Source organism: Protomyctophum bolini (assembly GCF_963924005.1).
Source record: "Protomyctophum bolini genome assembly, chromosome: 9".
Taxonomy (NCBI): Eukaryota; Metazoa; Chordata; class Actinopteri; order Myctophiformes; family Myctophidae; genus Protomyctophum; species Protomyctophum bolini.
In genome coordinates, this window is record NC_137870.1 from 2,131,929 (window position 1) to 2,159,428 (window position 27,500).

General features: G+C 43.9%; 1 protein-coding gene across 2 annotated transcripts in view; it reads right to left on the reverse strand.

Annotated features, from left to right (window-relative positions):
- The window catches only part of col4a4 (collagen, type IV, alpha 4), a 79,789-nt gene that overhangs the window by 43,197 nt on the left and 9,092 nt on the right, over positions 1-27,500 (reverse strand). For both annotated transcript variants that reach the window (XM_080772416.1, XM_080772415.1), the window contains exons 4-9: positions 23,355-23,426; positions 4,407-4,541; positions 4,171-4,215; positions 3,395-3,511; positions 2,242-2,310; positions 1,312-1,347 (exon numbers count right to left, since the gene is read on the reverse strand). In XM_080772416.1, coding sequence (XP_080628542.1) covers positions 1,312-1,347; positions 2,242-2,310; positions 3,395-3,511; positions 4,171-4,215; positions 4,407-4,541; positions 23,355-23,426 — 474 coding nt within the window. The remainder of the gene's footprint in view (positions 1-1,311; positions 1,348-2,241; positions 2,311-3,394; positions 3,512-4,170; positions 4,216-4,406; positions 4,542-23,354; positions 23,427-27,500) is intronic.

Below are 27,500 nucleotides of genomic sequence, written 5' to 3' on the forward strand. Positions count from 1 at the left end.
AACCTGGGCTGTTAAAGTAAAAGATCTGAGATGTAGTGGAGTAGAAGTATTGGAACTTGGAAATATTCAAGTAAAGTACAAATACCTCAAAATGTTACTTGAGTACAGTAATTGAGTAAATGTGATGTTACTTATTCCGCCACTGAGAGTACAGTAGCCTGCATCATGACCTTTGACCTTGTCTGACCATACGATCCAAAAGAAAAACGACCACAATGCAGAATGCATGTGTTTTATGGCGCGGCTGTCACATAAAAATAAAGGTTTTTGTCATTTCCTTTAGTTTTTTCTGAGCTCAATTGCACCCAAAAAACCTGAACTTTTAACATTCAGTAGATTTTCTGTGGTCTGGTGGGGTTTTCTTAGCCTGGTAGAACCACTCCCCCTGCTGGACAACATTTGCATTCTGCCAGCTGGGTGAGTCTGGGATCTCTCAGACAGAGACGATGTACTCCGGTAGAATTCTGGCCGGAGCGATACGCGGCTGTATGGGGCCGCTAGAGGCGGGATCAACGCGAGACTTATGACATATTGAAGCGCTGCCACAGCGCAATGTAAACACAACCTAACAAGACTATGGTGTGCTGCGGGAAAGGACGAGCACCTTCAGCAGTAGGCTCACACTCCCCCTGATGCGCACGGAACGCTACAGACACTCCTTTATGCCAACTGCCATCAGACTACGCAATTCATAGAAGCATTAAGAACTGCCCCCCCCCACCCATATGGTCCTGGTCTTGTGTGTTTATGTCCTTTGTGTCTGTTTTGTGTTTTTCTGTCTGTCCAGTAGTTTTTTAGTTTTTAGCTCTATGCACTTTGCTGTTGTAACACTTCAATTTCCCCTCGGGGATTAATAAAGTATATCTCATCTCATCTCATCTCATCTCGACTACAACTCAAAATTATTATGGCGATATCAGATTGTTTGTCCCGCTGCTTCTGGGTTCATGGTTTCAGCCTGAGAGATCCCAGATCCAGGCAGGAGGAGGGACCTTGTGAACTCAGTACTGCCGCCATCTGGCGGAGTCAGGTTAGGGTTTTCTGGCTCAAACAGGTGCTCTGATGTCCCTGCTGTGTGTGACGTAAATCCCATATATTATGTCAATGGGATTTGCCAGCAGAAGTCACTGTTTTCACTGTGTTCATTGCAGCTCAAAAGGCTTCACAGTTCACAGACACAGAGAAAATCCCAGACCACAGAACAAAGTTAGTTTTTTTTGGGGTGTAATTGAGGTCATAAAACCTACAATAAAAAAAACGAAACATATAAATAAATAAATGAAAATGAATGTCGTGAAACCTTTAACTTACCGGACGGCCAGGAAGTCCTGCAGCTCCATCCTCTCCCTGCAGTGAGGAAACACACAGTTACAACAAGCTATCATTTTACAACTAAACAAAAGAGTTTTTTTATCAAAGGTAATAATAGCCCAGTGGTTTTCAACCCTTTTCAAATCAAGGCCCATTTATTCATTCAGCATTTGAGCCACGGAACCAGAACCACCATTTGATGAGATTTAGCCTCGGACCCAAAGCTAAAGAATATTGTGTTGTCGTTGGATAAGATTTTGTCCACAATTCCACGCTGTATTGATGTTGGCACCATAGGAGAGATAACAGGCAGACGTTGATCAAAATAACAATTCTTCAGCATTCTCTAATTGTGTAGACTTAAAATTGAGTAATGCAGGTGTTTAACAATAATGTAACTCTTGAGAGTGTAAAATGAAACCAAATACACCCAATTGGTTTCATTTTACGCTCATTTTAAGATCTCTAAGGGTCCATTTGGTTATCAACTCTCCAACATTTAGCTGGGGACCACCTGGAACCTCCTCAGGGACCCCTGGTTGAAAACCAATATGTTTACTAGAGTTTTTCTATCCTATACCAGCACCTCCAATAATGCTAGTATTCTATCCTAGCCCTGGACCTACTGTTTGTTCTCTGTGATCTACTGCCCCCATGTGGGCAAACAGAGGGAGGGCGCATCAACTGCATTCCTGACCCTAGAATATTGCATCCAAGAATAAGCATTAAGCAACCAACTGGTATTTTGTGAATTATAGCTTATAGGCAAATTATGTTCAAATATATTAGAATACAAACTATTTAATACAAGCTAATATATATTCAAACTGGCAAGCAATGTTGCCGTCCGTATCAATCACTACACAGTAAAACAGCCAGATGAGCAGGTTTGGGTTACTGTATGTATGGAGTATTACTGGTGGTACCTACAGGTATTCCTGGGAACTGGATGAAGTGAATAGTAGGATCTCCTGGAAAGCCTTTTAATCCAGGAAACCCCTGAAGAGACAAACAGGTATAAATACATAATTGTTATTATTGAGTGAGTGAGTGAGTGAGTGAGTGAGTGAGTGAGTGAGTGAGTGAGTGAGTGAGTGAGTGAGTGAGAGATCCATTAAAGTGACATTTCACTTTCAAACATCTTCACTTCCCAACGTACTGTATGAAGACCTTGTACTTGTACAGTGCTTTGAACACTAGAAAAATACAACAATGCAATTCATTCATCACAATAGATTCCTTGAAAACACCAGTCTTTGGTTCTACTGACTGATATAATTGCCCTTCTAATGCGTGAGGACTCCGTGATTTTCCGAGGACTTTTTTTCATAATTTTTGTATATATTTCTTTAAAGTTTATTTCATTTGAAAGTGAAATACCACTTTAAAGGCCTATTCATACTCCAGTTTTAGCTGAAGAGGTGACCACCGAAACGGTGGCTAGTAAAAACAGAGAGATGTGTTTAGGTGAGCAGGTGGAGCACTAATCACCGCGGCATGACGTCATGTTGTAGTTTCACCTAAAACTGGACTATGAATAGGCCTTAGGCCTCATTCACAAGCACACAAACACCAATCAAGCAAATGTTTGGTCGTTTTTTGTTATTTTTAGGCCACCCACAATGCTTTTCCAATGGGAGTCACATGGTTTGACCAAACATGTACGTGTGTTTGATTGCTGGTGGGGTTCTGCCCCTCCCCCCGCCATCAAACAAAAATGTTTGGTCAAACCATGTGACTCCCATTGGAAAAGCATTGTGGTGGCCTAAAAAATAAATAAAAAAACAACCAAACATTTTCTTGATTGGTGTTTGATACGTGTGAATGAGGCCTTAAGCATTCCTCATGACATTCCTCACAGAGGGTGCCACCTTCTGCAGTCTTGCTTGATTGTTTTCTTGCGCTTATTGATAATCAGTGATGATGAGCATCACCCCGGTGGGCGGGCCAGACAAAAGTCTAGGGATGAATTTTGTCACCAGTCCACCCCTGATCCAGACGTATATCTACAGTACGTGCCCGCGGCCTGCAGACAACCCGACTTGGACTTTTTTGAAGAGTTGGATAATATGGCGATTCTTACTGGTTCTCCGTCAGGTCCAATGGGTCCTTCTGGCCCAGGTCTACCGGTTTCTCCTCTGGTTCCGTTGCACCCGTCCAACCCTGGATATCCTGGCAAGCCACCGGGTCCAGGATGCCCCTACAGACACGCACGCACACACACACACACACACACACACACACACACACACACACACACACACACACACACACACACACACACACACACACACACACACACACACACACACACACACACACACACACACACACACACACACACACACACACACACACACACACACACACACACGTACCATTAGCCATACATGTGTTACTTTTACAGTATTGTACAATACTGTATTGACAATGCGCAGGTGTTGAGAGGTGCGCCAATTGCTAAAAGTAGACTGTACCATGCTCTGTGTTGGTTCTGTTGCCTGATGCTTTTATTAAACATTTATTTTGTGGAGAAACAATGATCAAGAGAACCACTGCAGCATATCGCTGATCAGCCAAATACGGTCTGGGATAACTATGCTCTCTAAGCTCTACCTTTCTGTAGCGTACTAAAACAGAATGCTGTCCGAGTGTCCATTTCAACAAGAATTCAAGTTCAAGTTCATAATCATCACAAGCTTGTTTTCAAACTGCAACAATGTAATTAAGCCTTGTAGGCTATACCCTCTTGTCTCGTTTCATGATTTTCTGTTTCGAAGCCTGTTAAAAATATCCCCTAGTTCATAATCATCAAATAAACTACAGGATGAGACCCAGATATATAATGTCTGTACTCACGGGAATGCCGTCCACACCATGATATCCAGGTACTCCTACGGACCCCTAAAACACACACGCACACGCACGCGCACGCACACACACACACACACACACACACACACACACACACACACACACACACACACACACACACACACACACGCAAACACAGATATAATGAACAGACACACAGTAACGTCAATCTATGTAGTCTGTCTGTCCGTCCATCCGTCCGTCCGTCCGTCCGTCTTTACCATATCTCCCTTCAGTCCAGCAGATCCTGGGGGCCCCTCGTCTCCTCTGTGACCTTTCTCTCCATTTGGTCCCTGGGGACCTGGCAATCCTGACGTCCCTTGGGGCCCTGGCAATCCCTGCTGCCCTGGTGCACCCTGAGAGAGAGAGAGAGAGAGAGACACAGAGAGAGAGAGAGACACAGAGAGAGAGAGAACTTACAAAGACCTGCAGTTGTGTTTCATCCACTGCAACCAGTCTTCTACTTTCGTCCACTGCAAGCAGGCCAGTACAACCACAGTCTTCTATTGTTGGTCACATGAAACCAGTGCACTACAACCACGCATTTCTGCAGTTGGCCAGTAGGAGCTGCCCCGCGGTACAACCACAGTCTTCTGCAGTTGGTCACTGGGAACCATAGATGTGTACATTTGGAAATGGGGAGCTGTCAAGTACCTACTACCACTTGATGAGGTCTCAGCATGCACCGTATCCCAGGACCCAGCGTATTGCAAATTGCAAAAAGTGCAAATAATCTTGGCTCTCTGTCTGGCCCTGGGACGACCAAAAGATATGTTTGGTTTGCAGATTGGAAGCAGATAAAGAGTAGCATTAGTCAATGGCTCAACTAAGAGCTCAATGAGTTTAAATCTCTAATGTTCTCTAATGAATCTGAACACCTTTCCAACTCATCACGCCTTACTTAGACGTACGTATAGCCCCTCCCCGGCCCAAATGATGTTGTCAAACAGCCAGCAGAGGGATCTACAATTATGGAAATGCTGTACTGTACAAAGCTCTGGAATCACTACAGGCCAGTTGAACATTGAACTGCTGGACAATATTCAACAGCTTATGTACAACACCCCCCCCACCCCTTCCTCCAATTTGAAAACCACTGACCTAAGGGCGGTAAAACTCATGCCAAGGTGCTGTTTGTCGATTTTTCATTAGCTTTCAACACAATTTAACCCTGCGGATAAACTCTATAACCACTTTAGTGGCTGGTTTATTTATTTTTCTTTGTCTCTGTTCTGTATAATAGTCAGGTGGTCACCCCATTTGGAAAACTGACCACTGAGAAATCCACTTCAGCTGGTATTAGAGCGACAAAGGGAATTAAATGATTGTATAATTCTGAATAGTTTCCAGCAACGTCTCGTCATAGAGAGCCCCCCCTCTCTCTGATCTCCGCCCCCCTCGCCGTGTTGTGGGGTAAACTGAACCATAGCTGAACGGTGTGAATGACAATTCACAGGCTTTGCGCTTGTGAAATTATTAATTTGCCGACTAAAGATCGAACGGAAAACGAATGGAAAGACGAGGCTTGCGCTCAACATACGTTACAAGTACAAGCTATTAGGGAGAGAGCTTTATCTCCGCGAAATCGGGGATATTATGAACACACGTCACTCACACACAGAATGGAAGGATTTTGACAGCTACTGCCCCACTTGCAAGGCTATACAACTGATGCGCAGCGCAGTAGCCTACCTTATTGAGGGAACGAACTATTATATGCCTACTGTACATCACATGTAATTGCTTAGCGAAAACATCTGCAGAAATCTTTCATGCCCCATGTTTATTTTACATCTGCTGGTGGGTGCTCAAACTGCTGATTCACATCCACAGTGCAAAACAGAAAAACGTCAATACTTTTTCTAGTTGAGTGCTGTTTTTTGAGTGCCCATTTGTATACACATTGTAGGCTATGATTCAAGAACACTTATTAACCAGTAGCCTGACACTCAGCCTTATAGTTCGAAATGTGTTTGTTTTTTGTTTGTTTTGGCCATTTTCTGGGTGTTCATTTAAACGAATGAATACATTAATCAAAATACAATACATGTAGATCGGGTGGTGTTTTAACTGTTAAATCTGTTCATTGAAAATAGCTGATCTGCAAGCTCACTACAGTAGGTTATAGATGGATTACAATTATACTAATAGGGAGTATAAATATAAATACAATCATGACATGACCAGCTAGACACCCAATTTAAATAGAGACCTCATAGATTATATAAATGTGTATGTGGCTTAATTAAATGACCAGTGCTTGGCTGTTATACATCCATCGTTCTGTGCGCCGTCAGCGTGCCATCAGCCGTGCACATTAGCTTGATACTTGATTGTTTGATAGAAAGTCCAGACAATAAAATCCTTCCTTCTGAAGTCCTTCTGTTATGGCATTAACCGAGCAAATCTGCACCAAAGACGCAGATATATTTCTACTTGCAAAAAAGAGATCTCAACCTTACTAGTACTTTTTACTACTAGGACTTATCAGAGGAAATTATGTAAAAATTAATAAAAAAACACACCTGTGTGAATGGAGTGGTGCAACTCCCCTCTCTCCCCCCCTTCCTCTCTCTCTCTCTCTTTCATTAGCAGGCAGAAGGCACAGCACTACCCCTCTCTCTGTTTTTGGCGCCCCCTACTGGTATTAATAAGTGACATACTCGTGCTCATGACCACTGATACATACATAGGTGTACACGGACATTGCTGGTTATAGGAGTGGTTGCACCACTCAAAAATAAAGTATTTTGCAAATTGTATGCACATTTATGATAATTATTAAAATAATAATAATAAATTAATAATTTACATTTGGGGGATATCTTTCACAAACTAGACATTCTAATGATCACCAAAAAAAACCATATACAGTTATTTTACTTACTTTTATCAGGGTTAAAGGTCAAAGGTCATACTGTAGATTCAAAATTGTTCAAAATTGTCCAGAGATTTTTTATGTGTGTGAATTTCAGCCTCTGTGGGGGGTATTTATATGCAAATATCATGACCAATGGCAGTGCAATGAACATCAATGATGACGTTTAGGTGAAAAAAGAACAGATGTTTTTTTTAATGAATTAAAATATGTTGTAGTATTGCAACGCTGGGTGTTACAGGGTTAAAGTAGTGTAATAGCCACTGTTTACATTTACAAGCTTGTCACGTCACTCTAGCAATGTGATTGATCTGTGTCTCTCCTAGGGTCCTACTGGCCCCTGAACAAGGATGTGGGCTGGAAGCGTCGAATGTTTACGCCCCTTTTGGGATATTTTGCAGCCCCAGTGGCCCCCACCCGTTAAATGTGGGTGGTTGATTAGAGAGATTGACAATTTGGTGCAACTGGCGCAACTCTTTCACTAATTTTGTTAAATGTTCATATATTTTATGATTTCTTTTCTAGTCTGTATTCCTCTAAATTGATGTTAAAAATGCCTCTTGTCTTTTCATGACAGTTGTTTTCAGCTGGCTTTCAAACCCTACATTCTGGCTTCTGCTTCTCCTCAGACAAACAGTATATAGAGCGTCACAGTCCCGCCCCCTACCAGGGTCCAGGAAATGATTCCCCGTTCATTTTTCTCATAGACTTTTTCAAAAAGTATTTATTTGAAGACCTTTTAAGCGTCGTACAAAGCCAACTGGAGTTGTGACAAATCATTTCTTCTTTGTAATTATTTGTTTGGTCAAAAAATATTGTGTTTGTTGTCATGAGTTGTCACAACTCGAGTTGGCTTTGTCCACGGCGTAACCGTCTTTAAATAAATACCTTTTGAAATGTCTATGGGAAAAATGCATTGGGAATAATTTCCTGGGCCCGGCGTCGTCATGAAAGGGCTCTATAGGGTGCAGGCCTTTCATCCCATCATACCAAGGGTCCGACAGTCATTAGTCCGTCACCCGAACACTAACCTAACCCTAACCGCATGCGGACGCCACGGGTGATTTGTAACCCGCAGCACGGGTGATTTGTAACCGACAACACATGTTTGTAACCGGCCATGGGTGATCACCCTCCTCAATACAGGGACAGGGAGCCTGGAGGTAGTAGAGTAGGAAGGCCTCTTTGTACTGTAAGGCTGGCCCCCCAACATCCAGAGGTTTGTTAGTTACCTTCACATTCTGATCTGAATGAAAAAGTTTCTGACTATATGGTTAATTATCCATTCAGTCATCCATTCTGCGACTCACTCTGTCCTCCCTATACTTGTGTGTATTTGCATGTTATGTTAACAACAACAATAACTTATTGTTGTATTTTATCTCCCGGCTTTTCTAGTGAGAAAGTTGGATGGGGAAAGTTAGACATTGCTCCTTTAATAAACAGCTTGAATAAAAGGTACAATTTAAAATGGTTATTGGCCATGTGTACATTGTTTAAATCTCACTGAAGAGACACATGGATGAGAACATGAGGACAGACAGAAAGAAGGGTTTCTTGTAGTAGAATAGTACAGCGTAACGACATATCTATCTAATAAAGACAATTTGTTTACTAAGATGACATGGGATGGAATAAAATATCTCTCATTGCTGTGGGTACAGTATATATATATATACGTTTACCTGAAGGGAGTTTCTTTTTTTCTTTCTTTTCTTTTCTCCCTCTCCCCCCCAACGGATATGAAAGGTCCTGAACTTTATGTATTATTAATATTGCTTTCCTCCTGGGGTCTCCGTTTAACCCATTCTGAACGGGAACCCATTTTGGTGTCAGCATCATGTCATGCTTTAGCTATTGAAAAATAGCAGATCTACAAGCTCATAGCGCGCCACCGAGTGGCGCGCTACGAGCTTGTAGGTCTGCTATTTTTTGAAAAATCGAAGAACGACTGACATTTTTAGAATCTGATCTCAGGTCAGAATGGGTTAATCAGAACAGTGTGTGTCCAGTGGAAACCTCGTGTGAATCTGATCTCAGGTCAGAATGGGTTAATATTGCTGGAGCCCCTACAGTTCTGCATTTCTGGCGTAGACGTATAGCTTGCCTCACGTCACGTATTTGGAAATGATCTGTTCCACCAGATTAGTGTAGACCACTTCTTTGCTCACATCAAAGCCATTTCATTTCCTAATAAGAAACCATCCCTGTGTCGCCTTTAAAAAAAAAGATATAGTCATTAAAGTTTAAGATTGTGGTAAAACCATGACCTACGGTACAATCTCTATTCTCTACAGGTGGACCTACAGTGTAATGGACACAGTTGCCCGTCATTGAAGGGAAACTGTGTAAAAGCAATTTTCAGACAGGTGGAGTTTGTGTTCGGGTTCGCCCGACTGGGCAAGCGTGCACGTTTGAGAAGGACACGAGATATCTTTCTAAACACCTAAACGTGGCCAGAGTCTTACGTTCTGTGGAATATAAAATAAGAGCACTGTAATGTGCTGATTTCAATGTTGATACACTTAAAAATAACAAGTGTGAACCCATAGTCATATTCATATAGCTATGTAGGTACCGTATTTTAAAAAACTGAGGTATGGCCTTTTTTTATCGTACAGCCCCAGAAAGAAAATCAATACGTTGAACAGTAATAATAAGATTTTTACCCATCGTTTGAGACCAGATTTGACTGAGAGCCTGCCATCGCGCAAACTGCATGCTTTTCACCAGAGGAGAAAGACTTAGCACAGGCAGACTCTTCACATACTAGAGCATGTCTGAAATAAGTGACACATGTCACTAGGTGTAATGTTAGAGACCACAGAAGTGAACCTTTCAAGCCTGTTTTCTCAACTCGCTGTTTTCTGCAAGACATTACTCTATAAGCCAAAACTGGTGGGTCAAACTGAACAACCAATATGTCAATTTGAAGCTATGATTCCCTGCTTTCATATGATGTGAAAAAACGAAAATTTAAAAACAATACAATGGCAGTCCCTCCGTCAAATTTAGTAACATTTTACGATGGCGGATTTACATTTGTTGGCATGACCTTTGGGTAAGTAGAACATGACCTGTACTTGCCTCGTGTCAACCCCCGCACAGAGATTAGGAACAGAGTCTAATAAACCGAATACGCTACAGACATATTGCTTGGCCCTCAACACTGCCTGAGAGGTGTAAGTGTATAGCCTCAACAACCAGGACAGTCCACAGTGGATAGATAGTGAGGAGTAACATATCTGTTGATGTCATTGCAAAGCCTTTCAGAACACATCACTGCATGTTGTTGTATATGCTGCAGTCGGTTTGTTCTAACATTTATAAAGGCATTCTTTGGTGATCTGCTGCCTTACATTTCCTCCAAATTCGAATTGGTCCAATTAAATGGTCTAAACCTCAGGTCAAATGCTTGGCTACGGTGTGTAGCACTAGCACCAGCATTCAAACCCCATGTCTGGCCTTCGTTGGCCCTTCTTGGTCGTGGAACGAACGACCCACAGCCCAGACTTGAGTACATCTTATAGATGTACAGTCCAACATCTGCACATGTCTGGATATGTACTAGCCTATGTTCATGCCTATATATTTACTATTTCGGTTTATATTTTGTACATTGTGTATTTTTGCCCTGCTACTAAAATATTGATTTGTTGTATTTATGATCATGGATGTTTTATTTTGCTGTTCCATAATGTGACATTTACGATGTAGTATTGACGTGTAATTCTATTCCTACCTCTTGGTCAGTTCCCACTTGTAAAAGAGACGCAGTCTCAATGTGTTTTTACTGGTTAAATAAAGGTTTTTTTGTTTTTTTAAAGAATGGCTACCCGCACAAAGGACTGACCCAGTCTGGCAGTCCTCTTGAGAGGAAGATGAGTCTATACTGTCTGGAGCCAGGCTAGTATTATTTTCTCTCTCATTTATATGACATGAAATTAAACAGTATCTAATACGTTTCCATAATGTGGTATAGAAGCTGCGACGCATGATAAAACAGTATCGACGTCTGTGTGTGTGTGTATGTGCACGTGTGTGTGCACGTCTGTGTGTGTGTGTGTGTATGCGCATGTGCACGTGTGTGTGTGTATGTGCATGTGCATGTGTGTGCGTGCATGCGTGTGTGTGTGTGTTGTACTGTGTAGAATGGTTTTGACAGCGTTGGTATGTCGTGTTTTCTTTGTTTTTTCTGTCGAACAACAGAAGTGTAAAATCATTAAATCCCCCCAGTCTCTGTCTGACTGGCTCCCAGGGGCCCAGTCTGCCTTCATCCAGCTGTATAAACACACACGCACGCACAACACACACACACACACACACACACACACACACACACACACACACACACACACACACACACACACTACACACACTACACACACTACACACACACACACACACACACAGTCACACACACAGTCACACACACACACACACACACACACACACACACACACACACACACACACACTGATAATGACCTTTCCTAAGACTGGCAGGCCTTCCGGCCCAACGCCATACAGGATTCCCGTCATAGCCCTAATGGGGGGTCCGACCTGGATGGGAAGATATTTGGAAGTGATGGAGCTGCAGTGCACACACCCCTCACACTAGCACCAGCGTCCAGGAGGCCACGGGCCTTCACACCCCTCACAGCACCAGCGTCCAGCAGGCCACGGGCCTTCAACCCATCACTATACACACCCCTCACAGCACCAGCGTCCAGCGGGCCACGGGCCTTCAACCCATCACTATACACACCCCTCACAGCACAGCGTCCAGCAGGCCACGGGCCTTCAACCCATCACTATACACACCCCTCACAGCACAGCGTCCAGCAGGCCACGGGCCTTCACACCCCTCACAGCACCAGCGTCCAGCAGGCCACGGGCCTTCAACCCATCACTATACACACCCCTCACAGCACCAGCGTCCAGCGGGCCACGGGCCTTCAACCCATCACTATACACACCCCTCACAGCACCAGCGTCCAGCGGGCCACGGGCCTTCAACCCATCACTATACACACCCCTCACAGCACCAGCGTCCAGCAGGCCATGGGCCTTCAACCCATCACTATACTTGAACACACATCTCGTCGTACTGGTCTGTGGAGCAGACAACCCAACCATGCTCGACGTGTCAGACGCTGGCATCAGTCCAGCATTCGTTGCACGCTGCTTTGGGGGGTAACAAGGGGGCGGTGTGTAGTTTCCTTTTTCTCCTGCCTGTATTAAACTTTTCTGGGAGTTGCCACCTCAGAGGAGTTTTTGGTGCCCTCTTTGGTTGGGGCGATAAGACTACACAGCTGCCCCGCGCTGCAGGTCATTGACATCAGTGACACAAAAATACCATTATCGCCCGTCACAATAGCGAGTCGCCGTGCCGCGCGTTGCGACGGCCACCAGACCCCGACACAGCGCCGTCCGAGTTACGTCCTGATAGGCAGAGAATAGTATATATTAGTAGCCCCTGGTTTCCATGCGCCGACAATAGAGGAAATGGAAATGACACGTTCAGCCAAGGGCGAGTATGCCAGTATGGCCATATTGGCCGTATTCCAAGGTGCTGATAACGGTTGATTTCGCCTATCCGATACATTGATAACGGTCGAATCCGCTGCTCTCGTCAGGGCGTTGGGGCTGTAAACCATGTTGTAGGCTCTCTTCAGGGCATGGGGCTGTAAACCATGTTGTAGGCTCTCTTCAGGGCGTGAGGCTGTAAACCATGTTGTAGGCTCTCTTCAGGGCGTCATGGGGCTGTAAACCATGTTGTAGGCTCTCTTCAGGGCGTGGGGCTGTAAACCATGTTGTAGGCTCTCTTCAGGGCGTGGGGCTGTAAACCATGTTGTAGGCTCTCTTCAGGGCGTGTGGCTGTAAACCATGTTGTAGGCTCTCTTCAGGGCTTGAGGCTGTAAACCATGTTGTAGGCTCTCTTCAGGGCTTGGGGCTGTAAACCATGTTGTAGGCTCTCTTCAGGGCTTGGGGCTGTAAACCATGTTGTAGGCTCTCTTCAGGGCGTGTGGCTGTAAACCATGTTGTAGGCTCTCTTCAGGGTGTGGGGCTGTAAACCATGTTGTAGGCTCTCTTCAGGGCGTGGGGCTGTAAACCATGTTGTAGGCTCTCTTCAGGGCATGGGGCTGTAAACCATGTTGTAGGCTCTCTTCAGGGCGTGTGGCTGTAAACCATGTTGTAGGCTCTCTTCAGGGCGTGTGGCTGTAAACCATGTTGTAGGCTCTCTTCAGGGCGTGTGGCTGTAAACCATGTTGTAGGCTCTCTTCAGGGCTTGGGGCTGTAAACCATGTTGTAGGCTCTCTTCAGGGTGTGGGGCTGTAAACCATGTTGTAGGCTCTCTTCAGGGTGTGGGGCTGTAAACCATGTTGTAGGCTCTCTTCAGGGCGTGTGGCTGTAAACCATGTTGTAGGCTCTCTTCAGGGTGTGGGGCTGTAGACCATGTTGTAGGCTCTCTTCAGGGTGTGGGGCTGTAAACCATGTTGTAGGCTCTCTTCAGGGCGTGTGGCTGTAAACCATGTTGTAGGCTCTCTTCAGGGCTGTAAACCATGTTGTAGGCTCTCTTCAGGGTGTGTGGCTGTAAACCATGTTGTAGGCTCTCTTCAGGGCGTGTGGCTGTAAACCATGTTGTAGGCTCTCTTCAGGGCGTGCGTGGGGCTGTAAACCATGTTGTAGGCTCTCTTCAGGGCATGGGGCTGTAAACCATGTTGTAGGCTCTCTTCAGGGTGTGTGGCTGTAAACCATGTTGTAGGCTCTCTTCAGGGTGTGGGGCTGTAAACCATGTTGTAGGCTCTCTTCAGGGCATGGGGCTGTAAACCATGATGTACGGTACAGTCCTATTCGTCTGTGCCTCAATCTCAAAATGACATTGATGGGTACCTATGGGTATTTATGTTAGACACACCCACAGACACACCCCCAGATTCTCAGCCACACCCACAGGTTTATTTTAATATGTGGAGTGGCTATTCAACCACCAGGTGGCGTCGGCCCATGATGAGCAGAGCTGCATGCACTGAGTCTTAATATGTAGCTTCTAGCAATATGCAGTAAATTTGTACTGTAAACTAAAGTATCAATACTGTAATATTGAAATACATTGAAATACATACTGTTACAAGTAATATTTATTTGAGTAAGCGGTTAGGGTCCATTTGGTTCCATTTCTACACTCTAAAGTTAAATTATCATTGATGTTACAATATAAATATTGGGGGTCCCAGAGATATAAATGCCATTAAATGGGGGTCCATACTCCATAGACTAATGCATGTCAAACTGGGGGTCCTTGAAATTAAACGGGTTGAGAGTCACTGCTATAGCTGTAAAAACCTTATCTTATGGGGGTCCCTGGCATATCTTTTCAAATGGGGGTCCCTGGCATATCTTTTTCAAATGGGGGTCCCTGGCATATCTCTTCAAATGGGGGTCCCTGGCATATATTTTTCAAATGGGGGTCCCTGGCATATCTTTTTCAAATGGGGGTCCCTGGCATATCTCTTCAAATGGGGGTCCCTGGCATATCTTTTTCAAATGGGGGTCCCTGGCATATATTTTTCAAATGGGGGTCCCTGGCATATCTCTTCAAATGGGGGTCCCTGGCATATCTTTTTCAAATGGGGGTCCCTGGCATATCTCTTCAAATGGGGGTCCCTGGCATATCTTTTTCAAATGGGGGTCCCTGGCATATCTCTTCAAATGGGGGTCCCTGGCATATCTTTTCAAATGGGGGTCCCTGGCATATCTTTTTCAAATGGGGGTCCCTGGCATATCTTTTTCAAATGGGGGTCCCTGGCATATCTCTTCAAATGGGGGTCCCTGGCAACTCTATCTCTCTCCCTCCCTCCATCTCTCTCTCCCTCCCTCCATCCCTCACTCCCTCCCTCTCTGCCTAAACAGTGGTCCCTGAGGGGCTCCAGGTGGTCCCCAGCTAAATGGATAGTTGTTAACCAAATGGACCCTTATAGATATTTAACTCTATTAAATGTACTCTATTACAAATAGTGGCATAGATAGTCAGGGTCTGTCTGTCTGCCTGCCTGCCTGCCAAATTACAATATTTGCCTCTGAGATGTGGAGTAGAAGTAAAAGTATTGGAAATCGGTAATACTTTAGGCTCTTTGGATGCAAGAGAATATAGAGTATTTTAATTCATATTTAATGATGTTCAGGAGTTTAATACATTATGTGAGCTGAAATGCTTCACAGTTTCCTGGCAAGACAGTTCATATTACCCCACCCCCCATGGCGCATCCAACACCTTTAGCTGTGTCCCAAACAATGGAGCCAGGGTGAAATGTTATTCACTTCAAACTGTGCTCTCCTATGTTTTTTCCCTGCACACTGTTCTTAAAGGATTCAATCAATCAATTACATGAACCCTAACGCAATGTTGTTTGTTTTGAATGTATCATTAGTTTTCATGTTCCATTTAGGTTATTTTTTATTGTAATATGGGGTATTTGTAAGGGAATTAAAATGTTCAGAAGTGACAGACTACACTATGCATCCACTGCACACAAAATGGAGTGGAAACTGAGTTACATGTCCTAACCGTACAGAACTTCTGGGCTGTACGTTTTGATTAATTGAATACACAGGACCTCAATGGAAACAGGCCATATCTTGGGGTTAATCCTTTTGGTAAATGGTAAATTGTTCTTTTATATAGCGCTTTTATCACAATCGCTTTATATCATACTCTTGTTTGTATTCAACTTGACTTTATGTGCGTGTTTCTTACAAATAAAGTAGTCAATCCATCAATGAGTTATACAGTGGAATCCTCATTTATCTCTGAGAGTGTAGCCTACAGGAGTCTGGTTTGAACTGAAATGTACTTCATGTCAAACTGTAGGTGCTTTCCTGTGCTTCCCCCCCCCCCCTGCATACCGTTCATAAAGTATTAAATCAATCAACATGAACCCTAACATTAGGTTGTTTGTTTTGAATATATCATTAGTTTCCATTTAGTTTAGTTTTTTATTGTAATATGGGGTATATAACTGATTGATTAATTGACTCTGTTATTTAACAGTTTGCAATAAACAAGCACAGAAAGTACATCTTGGTGGTGTGTAGCGAATCTTGTGGACCAGACCCATTGCAAGATGCTGTACTCTGTTGTCAACCCTAAGCCCTTCCAGCCTTTCAAAGTGTGGAGGTGTTAGTTGGATTCGGGGGTTGAGGCCAAGTAGTAGCCTGACCAGCTTATTAGCATGTCTAAAGAGACAATTGAAGCTGGAGATCCTAGTGAGTTCTGTCGGAGTAGCACAATAAGCATTTAGAAATTCAAAAGAATCTTGAGTAAACAAATTAGGAGGGAAGGACAGATTTACAGACATACCAATAGTAGTGAAAAGTCTTTTTACTTTTTTTCAGTAACACACACACACACACACACACACATATATAAATATATATATATATATATAATATATATATAAAGCTCCTTTGAATTTAATTTAATTTAGATTTTCTGTCTCATTTCAAGTTTTCAAATATATAAAAATATTTTGAAAATAGCAGATCCACAAGCTCACACATTTTAAAATGGCCAAATTGTGTATAGTTGTTAATGTGTATTTTATTTACTTCTACTCCATTACATCTCAGAGGCAAATATTGTATTTGTACGCCACTACATTTATTTGCAAACTTTAGTTAATGTACAGTTAATGTACAGTCCTCAGAACAGGGGGTATTTAATTGCAAACATTTCATCAATAATCATCAAGACAATATTCAGATTAAAGAGACACGCCAAGGACCCCCCCACCCGAAGAGACACGACAGGGACCCCCACCCGAAGAGACACGCCAGGGACCCCCCCTCCATAGACTAATGGCTATAGCTGTAAAAACCTTCTCTTATGGGGGTCCCTGGCATATCCTCTCAAATGGGGGTCCCCGGCACATCCCCCCAAACGGGGGTCCCTGGCACATCCCTTCAAATTTTCATTAAATTTGCAAGCTGTATAGTTGGGTGGGGGGGGGTGTTAAGGATTCAAATTAAAAAAGGGCTAAAGTAGCAGATCTACAAGCTCAAAATAATCAATAATCATCAAGACAATATTCAGATTAAAGAGATATGCCAGGGACCCCCACCCGAAGAGACACGCCAGGGACCCCCCACCCGAAGAGACACGCCAGGGACCCCCACCCGAAGAGACACGCCAGGGACCCCCCCTCCATACTCCATAGATAGACTAATGCATGTCAAACTGGGGGTCCTTGAAATTAAACGGGTTGAGAGTCACTGCTATAGCTGTAAAAACCTTCTCTTATGGGGTCCCTGGCATATCCTCTCAAAAAAATTTGAAGGGATGTGCCAGGGACCCCCCAGGTCCCTGGCACATCCCTTCAAATTTTCATTAAATTTGCAAGCTGAATACTGCACTGGCCTCTGTCCTACTGCCCTACTGCCACCTACTGTCTGTTTATTATATTACACAGTAGGTGAAAAGAAAACTCCCCTTAAGACTAAACCACACCCATAAGAGGTGTGACTTCCATAGGTACCCAGGTACTTTTAAATACCTAGAGGTAACTATGGGTACTGGGCCGGCATAAACCAAGGGAACCCCACTGTAGGCTCTCTTCAGGGTGTGGGGCTGTAAACCATGTTGTAGGCTCTCTTCAGGGTGTGGGGCTGTAAACCATGTTGTAGGCTCTCTTCAGGGTGTGGGGCTGTAAACCATGTTGTAGGCTCTCTTCAGGGCATGTTGCTGTAAACCATGTTGTAGGCTCTCTTCAGGGTGTGGGGCTGTAAACCATGTTGTAGGCTCTCTTCAGGGCATGGGGCTGTAAACCATGTTGTAGGCTCTCTTCAGGGTGTGTGGCTGTAAACCATGTTGTAGGCTCTCTTCAGGGCGTGTGGCTGTAAACCATGTTGTAGGCTCTCTTCAGGGTGTGAGGCTGTAAACCATGTTGTAGGCTCTCTTCAGGGCGTGAGGCTGTAAACCATGTTGTAGGCTCTCTTCAGGGCGTTGGGGCTGTAAACCATGTTGTAGGCTCTCTTCAGGGTGTGGGGCTGTAAACCATGTTGTAGGCTCTCTTCAGGGTGTGGGGCTGTAAACCATGTTGTAGGCTCTCTTCAGGGCGTGTGGCTGTAAACCATGTTGTAGGCTCTCTTCAGGGCGTGTGGCTGTAAACCATGTTGTAGGCTCTCTTCAGGGCGTGTGGCTGTAAACCATGTTGTAGGCTCTCTTCAGGGCGTGGGACTGTAAACCATGTTGTAGGCTCTCTTCAGGGTGTGGGGCTGTAGACCATGTTGTAGGCTCTCTTCAGGGCGTGGGGCTGTAAACCATGTTGTAGGCTCTCTTCAGGGCGTTGGGGCTGTAAACCATGTTGTAGGCTCTCTTCAGGGCGTGTGGCTGTAAACCATGTTGTAGGCTCTCTTCAGGGTGTGGGGCTGTAAACCATGTTGTAGGCTCTCTTCAGGGCGTTGGGGCTGTAAACCATGTTGTAGGCTCTCTTCAGGGTGTGAGGCTGTAAACCATGTTGTAGGCTCTCTTCAGGGCATGTTGCTGTAAACCATGTTGTAGGCTCTCTTCAGGGTGTGGGGCTGTAAACCATGTTGTAGGCTCTCTTCAGGGTGTGTGGCTGTAAACCATGTTGTAGGCTCTCTTCAGGGCGTGTGGCTGTAAACCATGTTGTAGGCTCTCTTCAGGGTGTGAGGCTGTAAACCATGTTGTAGGCTCTCTTCAGGGCGTGAGGCTGTAAACCATGTTGTAGGCTCTCTTCAGGGCGTTGGGGCTGTAAACCATGTTGTAGGCTCTCTTCAGGGTGTGGGGCTGTAAACCATGTTGTAGGCTCTCTTCAGGGCGTGTGGCTGTAAACCATGTTGTAGGCTCTCTTCAGGGCGTGTGGCTGTAAACCATGTTGTAGGCTCTCTTCAGGGCGTGGGGCTGTAAACCATGTTGTAGGCTCTCTTCAGGGCGTGGGGCTGTAAACCATGTTGTAGGCTCTCTTCAGGGCGTGGGGCTGTAAACCATGTTGTAGGCTCTCTTCAGGGCGTGGGGCTGTAAACCATGTTGTAGGCTCTCTTCAGGGCGTGTGGCTGTAAACCATGTTGTAGGCTCTCTTCAGGGGCTGTAAACCATGTTGTAGGCTCTCTTCAGGGCGTGAGGCTGTAAACCATGTTGTAGGCTCTCTTCAGGGTGTGGGGCTGTAAACCATGTTGTAGGCTCTCTTCAGGGCGTGGGGCTGTAAACCATGTTGTAGGCTCTCTTCAGGGCGTGTGGCTGTAAACCATGTTGTAGGCTCTCTTCAGGGCGTGTGGCTGTAAACCATGTTGTAGGCTCTCTTCAGGGCGTGTGGCTGTAGACCATGTTGTAGGCTCTCTTCAGGGCATGGGACTGTAAACCATGTTGTAGGCTCTCTTCAGGGCGTGTGGCTGTAAACCATGTTGTAGGCTCTCTTCAGGGTGTGTGGCTGTAAACCATGTTGTAGGCTCTCTTCAGGGCATGGGACTGTAAACCATGTTGTAGGCTCTCTTCAGGGTGTGTGGCTGTAAACCATGTTGTAGGCTCTCTTCAGGGCATGGGACTGTAAACCATGTTGTAGGCTCTCTTCAGGGCATGGGACTGTAAACCATGTTGTAGGCTCTCTTCAGGGCGTGTGGCTGTAAACCATGTTGTAGGCTCTCTTCAGGGCGTGTGGCTGTAAACCATGTTGTAGGCTCTCTTCAGGGCGTGGGGCTGTAAACCATGTTGTAGGCTCTCTTCAGGGCGTGTGGCTGTTCCTCCACTGCCTTGCTTTTCTTTTCTTTCATTCTCCATTGCTCTGTAAAGCACTTTTCCATATTATCGCTATAACCCTAACCCCAACACTCGTTTGGGGGTGCCTCGTCTCATGAACCTGAAGACCTCGCTGTCCGTCATCACGCCTTAACTTAACAAAAATTGCTCCTCGTCCCATCAGTGTCAGCTAACCCTAACCCAAATTAATTGTAACAAATGTATAATTTAATCATTTATCGGGTAACATGTCAACTACTGTACATGCACAATAGCATATCAAACATAATTTATTTTTTCCAATATTTTGAGCTGAGATATTGTGTGTGTGGGGGGGGGGGGGGGGGGTTGGAATAACTTATAGAAATGCTTTATCAGAAGTTCAGTTTTCAGAAACAATAATCTGTATTTCCAAAACTGATGGGTCAATTTTACAGATCTGACCCTCTTTTCTACTACTTGTTTCTTGTTCAAAATGTTTGCCTCTCCCTTAAATAATACAGATCATGTGTCACATGATCTGTAAATCCTCATTACCTGTGCAAGCAGAGCGCACACGTATTGTGGTCGGCTGGATCAGAAGTGGTATGTATACGTATGGTGGTCGTGGTAGTCGTGGTGGTCATATTCTATAACTTCTAATTGGCTGTTGATGATGACGTAATTAAGATAGGTCTCAGATTACATACAAGTATACATTACAGTACATACGTTACCTGTTGCCCAACCAATATTGAAACATATCTTAATTACGTCACCACCTGAAACCCTTAACCGTCAGCAGTACTTGTTTATTGATTTTCTTTACAGCACAATAAGTCATTTCAAAACAATTATTGACATATATTCTTTTACAGAGTGCAGTTCTAGTTAAGTCAGTTGTTAACCAGCTGATCAGCTGATTTGTTGCCATAGTGACTGATGACACTGACTAACCAATCACCTCCCAGAGGTTATTAGTCTGATTCTTTGAGGTCAAAAGGCGGTCACCATGTTAACAGTATATGGGTTTTTTTTAAGGGTGACCAGGTGTCTCGGCTATGCCTTTAATTACTGAGAGAGAGAGACTGGGTCTGTTCATCTGTCCTCTCTCACTCTCCTTAACTCTCTAGCTGATAATTAAAGAGAAAGTCTATATGAACAGCTGTGTGTGTGTGTGTGTGTGTGTGTGTGTGTGTGTGTGTGTGTGTGTGTGTGTGTGTGTGTGTGTGTGCGTGCGTGCGTGCGTGTGTGCGTTTATGAGGGGAAAGTGTGTCAGTCCTCTATATGCAGTGTCATAAAGGAGAGAAGCATCTTTCTGAGACATCGCTAGCCGTGATGCTTCGTCGAAAAAGGTGCCATGATGCCTGCCCAGACCTCTTCTACTGCCCCGTCAGGTCAGGGGTTCAAGTCCACCAGATGCCACAACCTCTGCAGGTCAAGGTTTGGCTCATTATGGTCACCAAACAAGCCTGACCTCAAAGCAAAACTCTTCCTATATAATCTTTGCAAGTAAATAACCAACTGTTATTCAGTCTCCATGTGCCTGCGTGTGACCAAGGCTTAGTGTAGAGTATAGACAGAATATAGGCCTATGGAGCATTACAGGGGATAATATATCATATACCCGCCATCTTACATAATCAAGGAGTTACGCATTGTCTCACACAGTGGTGGAAGGTAACTAAGTACATTTACTTAAGTACTGTACTTTAATACATTTATTTGAAAACTTTAGTTTACTATAGTTACTTTGGAGATTTTGATTATTATTGCAAAACATACATTAACCACTTCAGACCTATATTTTTTTAGTTGAGTACTTTTACTTTTGGTACTTTTCCCACCCCTGGTCTCGCATGGTGCCCACATGACAAGACCAGCTCAGATCCTCGCTTATGTGAACTCAGAGGAACCTGAAGTTGCTCACTTCCCACTGCTAACAGACACGTTCCACTGCTAACAGACACTTTCCACTCCTAACAGACATTTCCTTCGTGACCAAGAGTAGAAGATTGTGTGTTGCTGCTGGGTACAGCTCCCTAGTGACTACTAAGTTTCATAATACTGTAAAGATTCAAAATTCAAACAAGCAACACACAAAATTAACTCAAATAAAAATGCCTTGTGTAGAAATCAACACTCAATTATAAATATTTAAGATGGCCGACACCCATTGGAAACCGAGTGTGGTGACAACTCTGTTCAAATTGACCAATTTCTTTGTTACAGCAATCGAAGCCACACAAAGGTTAGGAGCAATCACTGTATACAGTACAGTTGCAGAAGAATATGTGATGCACATTTAACTGGTACGATGTTTCAAAATCTGATTCTATGTTATCCTCACATCGAGATCAATTTAACATGTACAGTAGGCCTAAATGGAAATATCTGGGGTCTACATATTGCATATTGGATTGTACTTCTACTCCGCTACATTTCAAATCCAAATATTGTACTTTTTACTAAACTACAAACTTTAGTTATAGTTCATATATGTCAAACTCAAGGCCCGGGGGCCAAATCAGGCCCGTGAATGATATTTAATTAATATTAGAACTGGCCCTCTGGTATATTGCACGGACCACCATAATACTGTTTTAAATGCATTTACTTTTTTGCTATTTGCCTGGGACGTCCTCCTGACCGTGATGCCCGTGTGTTGAAACACATGAGTCCGGCCCTTGACTTCTACCAATTTCTTTATTTTGGCCCACCGTGTATTTGAGTTTGACATCCCTGTTATAGTTACTTTGTGGATTTTGTTTATCATTACAAAACATACATTAACCAATTCAGCCCTATATACAATTTTGGCCATTTGAAAATAGCCGAATATAGCCGATCTACAAAACCGCGACGCATTGTGAGCTTGTAGCTCGGCTATTTTCAAAACATTTTGTACACATTTTGAACTTGTGAAATGGGACATTCTGCACTATGAGTACTTTTTACTTTTGGTACTTTAAGTACATTTTGATGCCGATACTTTTGTACTTCCACTCAAGTACATTTTGAATTCCGAACTTTTACTTGTAATGGAGTAGTTTTATGTTGCAATATTGATACTTATACTTAAGTAAAACATTTGAGTACTTTTTTCACCACTGCATGTGCTCCTATGCCACCAAAATGTGGAACGCCCTACCAACAGTCATTAAGACATGTGAATCCCTTGACTCCTTCAAAACCGCTCTCAAAGGGCACCTACGGACGGCTGCAATTCGAAACTGGCCTCCGTAAAATCTGAATCCCCCCCCACCGCCCCCCCCCCTTTTCCCCTCACTGTATATGTATCTTTTCCCTTTTTGCTTATATGATGAATTCCTGTTCTGTTCTTTAACTACACAGAAGTGTCTATTTGTACGTCTCTAAATGTTTTGATGAATTGAACAATGTGGACCCTGTTGTAAACAAGTGTAATGCTTAATTGGGTCGTCCACTCACAGTTAACAGTCTTTGTATTGAGTTTGTGCTTGAAATGTACTGTAATTCCGCAAACTGTTAATAAATATTTCAATCAATCAATCAAAAAAAGTGGGCGCTGTCTTACCATGGCTCCCTTGGCAGGAAAACAGCGACAGTTGGTACAGTCTCGCCCTCCGCACGGTTCCAAATCGTTGCCCTGGAAACCAAGAAACAATCAAACAGATTAGCATCGCGATTCGCTATAGCATCGGCCAACACAAACAGGTGGCTATAGAAAATAAACGTGCCTTGCCTTAATGGTCCCGATCAGACATCTTCAAGTAAATACATGAAAAAAGGTCATGCGATGGATGTGCACGCGTCGCCGCAAAGACATACAACTATGCAAACAAGGGCAGCCATGCTTTGCAAAACCGACATGCACATAGGAAGACATTCTATGATGTTATAATGATTATAATAATAATAATAATAACTTAGATTTATATAGCGCCTTTCAAGAAACCCAAGGACGCTTTCCAAGACAAAAAACAAAAAACAAAACTAGTTGCCAAAAGCCAAAGGTGAATAAATGTCTCTTCAGTGCAGACTTGAAAGTGTTCAATGTGGGAGTCTGGCGGATCTCCAAGGGGAGAGAGTTCCAGAGGGCAGGTGCTGCCACGTAGAAGGCTCTATGGATCTACAAGGGGAGAGGGCAGGGGCTGCCACGTAGAAGGCTCTATGGATCTACAAGGGGAGAGGGCAGGGGCTGCCACGTAGAAGGCTCTATGGATCTACAAGGGGAGAGGGCAGGGGCTGCCACGTAGAAGGCTCTATCACCGAGAGGAGAGTCCGCCGTTTTTAATAATGACACGCAGTGTTGCAGCACCACAGAGACCCCCCTCGAGACAGGACATATACCACCAGCCACCAGACCCTCCTCGAGACAGGACATATACCACCAGCCACCAGACCCTCCTCGAGACAGGACATATACCACCAGCCACCAGACCCTCCTCGAGACAGGACATATACCACCAGCCACCAGACCCTCCTCGAGACAGGACATATACCACCAGCCACCAGACCCTCCTCGAGACAGGACATATACCACCAGCCACCAGACCCTCCTCGAGACAGGACATATACCACCAGCCACCAGACCCTCCTCGAGACAGGACATATACCACCAGCCACCAGACCCTCCGAGTCGTAGCTACTATACTATAGCTGGCCTGTGTTTCACACAATTCTTTTCACCTTTTTGCGTGAGTACCGTCTAGTTCTTATTGACTGAATAACGGTAGTGGGTCGCATACAACAAGACTTCAGTTAAAAAAAGTCTTGGTGTGTGCGACCCACTACCGGTATTTATTTGATATGTTTTGAACGGGTAAACGCACCTAAAGTTAGAGCGCCGTGGTCACATGAAGAGTAGTTCTTATTGACAACATAACAGTCTACAGTTTAGGCTATACTTAGTCAGTGTTGTTTTCGTCGACTAAAACTATGACGAAAAATGTTTGTCGACTACCTTTTTTCACAGACGAAAACTAAATGGAAACTACATGAAAACTAAGCTATGATGGCTAAAACTATAAGACTAAATATACTGACAATTTCATCAACCAATAAAAACTAGACTAAAATGTTAGGAAGGGACTAGTAGTGGACAAGAGATCCTGTATAAGTCATTTTACACTTGGTTGCATGCTGAAAATAGCAGATCTACAAGCTCACAACGCGTCACGCTGCGACGCGTTGTGTGCTTGTAGATCTGCTATTTTCAGCAAGTGTAAAATCAGCCATTACGACGGCCTCAAGGCCCGCCAAAACACATTTTAGTGAAAAATATCTTAAAAATACATAAATAATAATAATAATAATAAACCAATCTCCAGTACATAAACAAAGTAGTCTCCAGTAGGCTACATTATTCAAATTCATATATTGACAACATAATCTCTGGTATACACGTTCCAGGTCCAATGTAAGGCCTGGGGCTACACCTATATGGATCTTTTCCTAAACGGATATTTTCGTTTAAAATAATAAATCACACCCGTGTGAAGTGAGTGGTGCAACTCCGTGTGTGTGGGGGGGTCCAGATTGGATCAGCATACAGATTTGAACTGGAAATAAGTAACATGAACTTCATGAAGGCATGTGTATCCTATGGTTGAAATGGATTAATTAGGCAAAAATTATTATTGTTTCAGAAACAATAATCTGTATTTCCAAAACGGATGGGTAATTTTAACAGATCTGACCCACTCCTCCTCTACTTGGTTCTTGTCACATGATCTGTAAATCCTCATTACTTGCGCAAGCAGAGCGCACAAAGTATTGTGGTCGGCTGGATCAGAAGTGTATGTATGTATGTATGTATGGTGGTCGTGGTCTGCAACGTCTGCCTCCTTACTGCAGAGAATACTATTTACTGAGCCATATATTGTGTCGCTGTCATCCACGGTTTTTGTAGGCTGCTAACTGCACTAATTGTAGGCTAATTAAAGAGCCTGGACTGAAAACACCTGTATGAGTTGTTCAGCGCTTTTAAATACCCTTTTCACATCATCATTAATCAGACGTGACAGCGAACGGAACATGCGGTAATTCAAATGTATTCCGGTTTGTATTCTTGATTTCACGTATGAAACAAGCAAAATCTTCTTATATTATCATTCTTTTGCAAATATTAAAAGTAAACTACCGGTATTATAATGAGACAGGATGCTAGCACACGTGCATGTGATCCCTAATTAAAAGAACACGTGAACAATACTTTACTACACATTTTATTTGCGTGAACTGTACTGTAAAAAGGTCTCTTTTCCCTTGATCTTTGTCTTTTTTTTAGTATAATAGTATTAGTATACTATAATTAGATTAATACACGATAATCTACACTAACACTTTAATTAGAACACACCCAAATGAAAGCATAATTATACAACGTACATGTTCAATCATTCAATCAAAGCAAACGGCACAAACAATATTAGTTTTCTACAAAAATTTAAAAAGTTACAAGTTACTGTGGCGGGTGACAAGCTGACATTCTCTTGTACTTGTATTATTTCCCACCACGGAGCGACCTCTCGTCTCGGAGGACAGTCTGGTGAGACCATGGAGGCTAGACGGGCAGTGTCGGTATAGGTTAATCAGAGGCAGGCGGGGCGTTACCATGTCTATGCTCGGACGTAGAATAGATATACGCCTCTGAAACGCTGCAGGCCAATCACGTAGTAGCGACTTAGTAATGATTGGCTGCCTCCGAAGACGCGGAGGTCTGCGCCACCATGACCGACGCTCTGCAACCATAGACATATACAACCCATTCTGACCTGAGATCAGATTCTAACGCACAGAAGAATGGTGGTTCTTTGACACATTTTGACCTGAGCTCAGATTCTAAAAATGTTCTTCTAAATCCTGAGTTTTCAAAAATAGCAGACCTACAAGCTCGTAGCGCTTGTAGACCTGCTATTTTTCAATAGCTAAAGCATAACATAATGCTAACACCAAAAGGGGTTCCCGTCGAGAATGGGATAAACGAGGGGGACCGATTCACAACGGAGACACCTGACAAATATGACTATGTCATCATTTCTTCCCCCCCCCCCTTTTAGCCAGACAAGCTTTCCGCCTGGAAAAGACGATATCTTTTGTTTTTTTAAGAACTCTCAGTGGTATAAGATAAAATACAAATACAGATCAGTAGCCGAAATCAGAGCGAAACAGAATGGACTTTCTTCTTCTCATTCTGTTCCTCTTCTCGTAGCGCCTCTTATCCTTCTTCAGAATGAATGAAGGAGAGAAGTGGATCAAATGAACTTCACCAAACAAAACGACCACACGGAGGTTGAACATTTGGAATGTCAACACAAATCAAAAGTGTAGAGCGCAGAGAGAGTGTTCATCAGATAACACACACACACACACACACACACACACACACACACACACACACACACACACACGCACACACGCACAGACACACACACACACACACACACACACACACACACACACACACACACACACGCACACACGCACACACGCACAGACACACACACACACACACACACACACACACACACACGCACACACGCACACACGCACACACGCACAGACACACACACACACACACACACACACACACACACACACACACACACACACACACACACACACACACACACACACACACACACACACACACACACACACACACACACACACACACACACACACACACACACACACACACACCTTGATAACAGTCCAG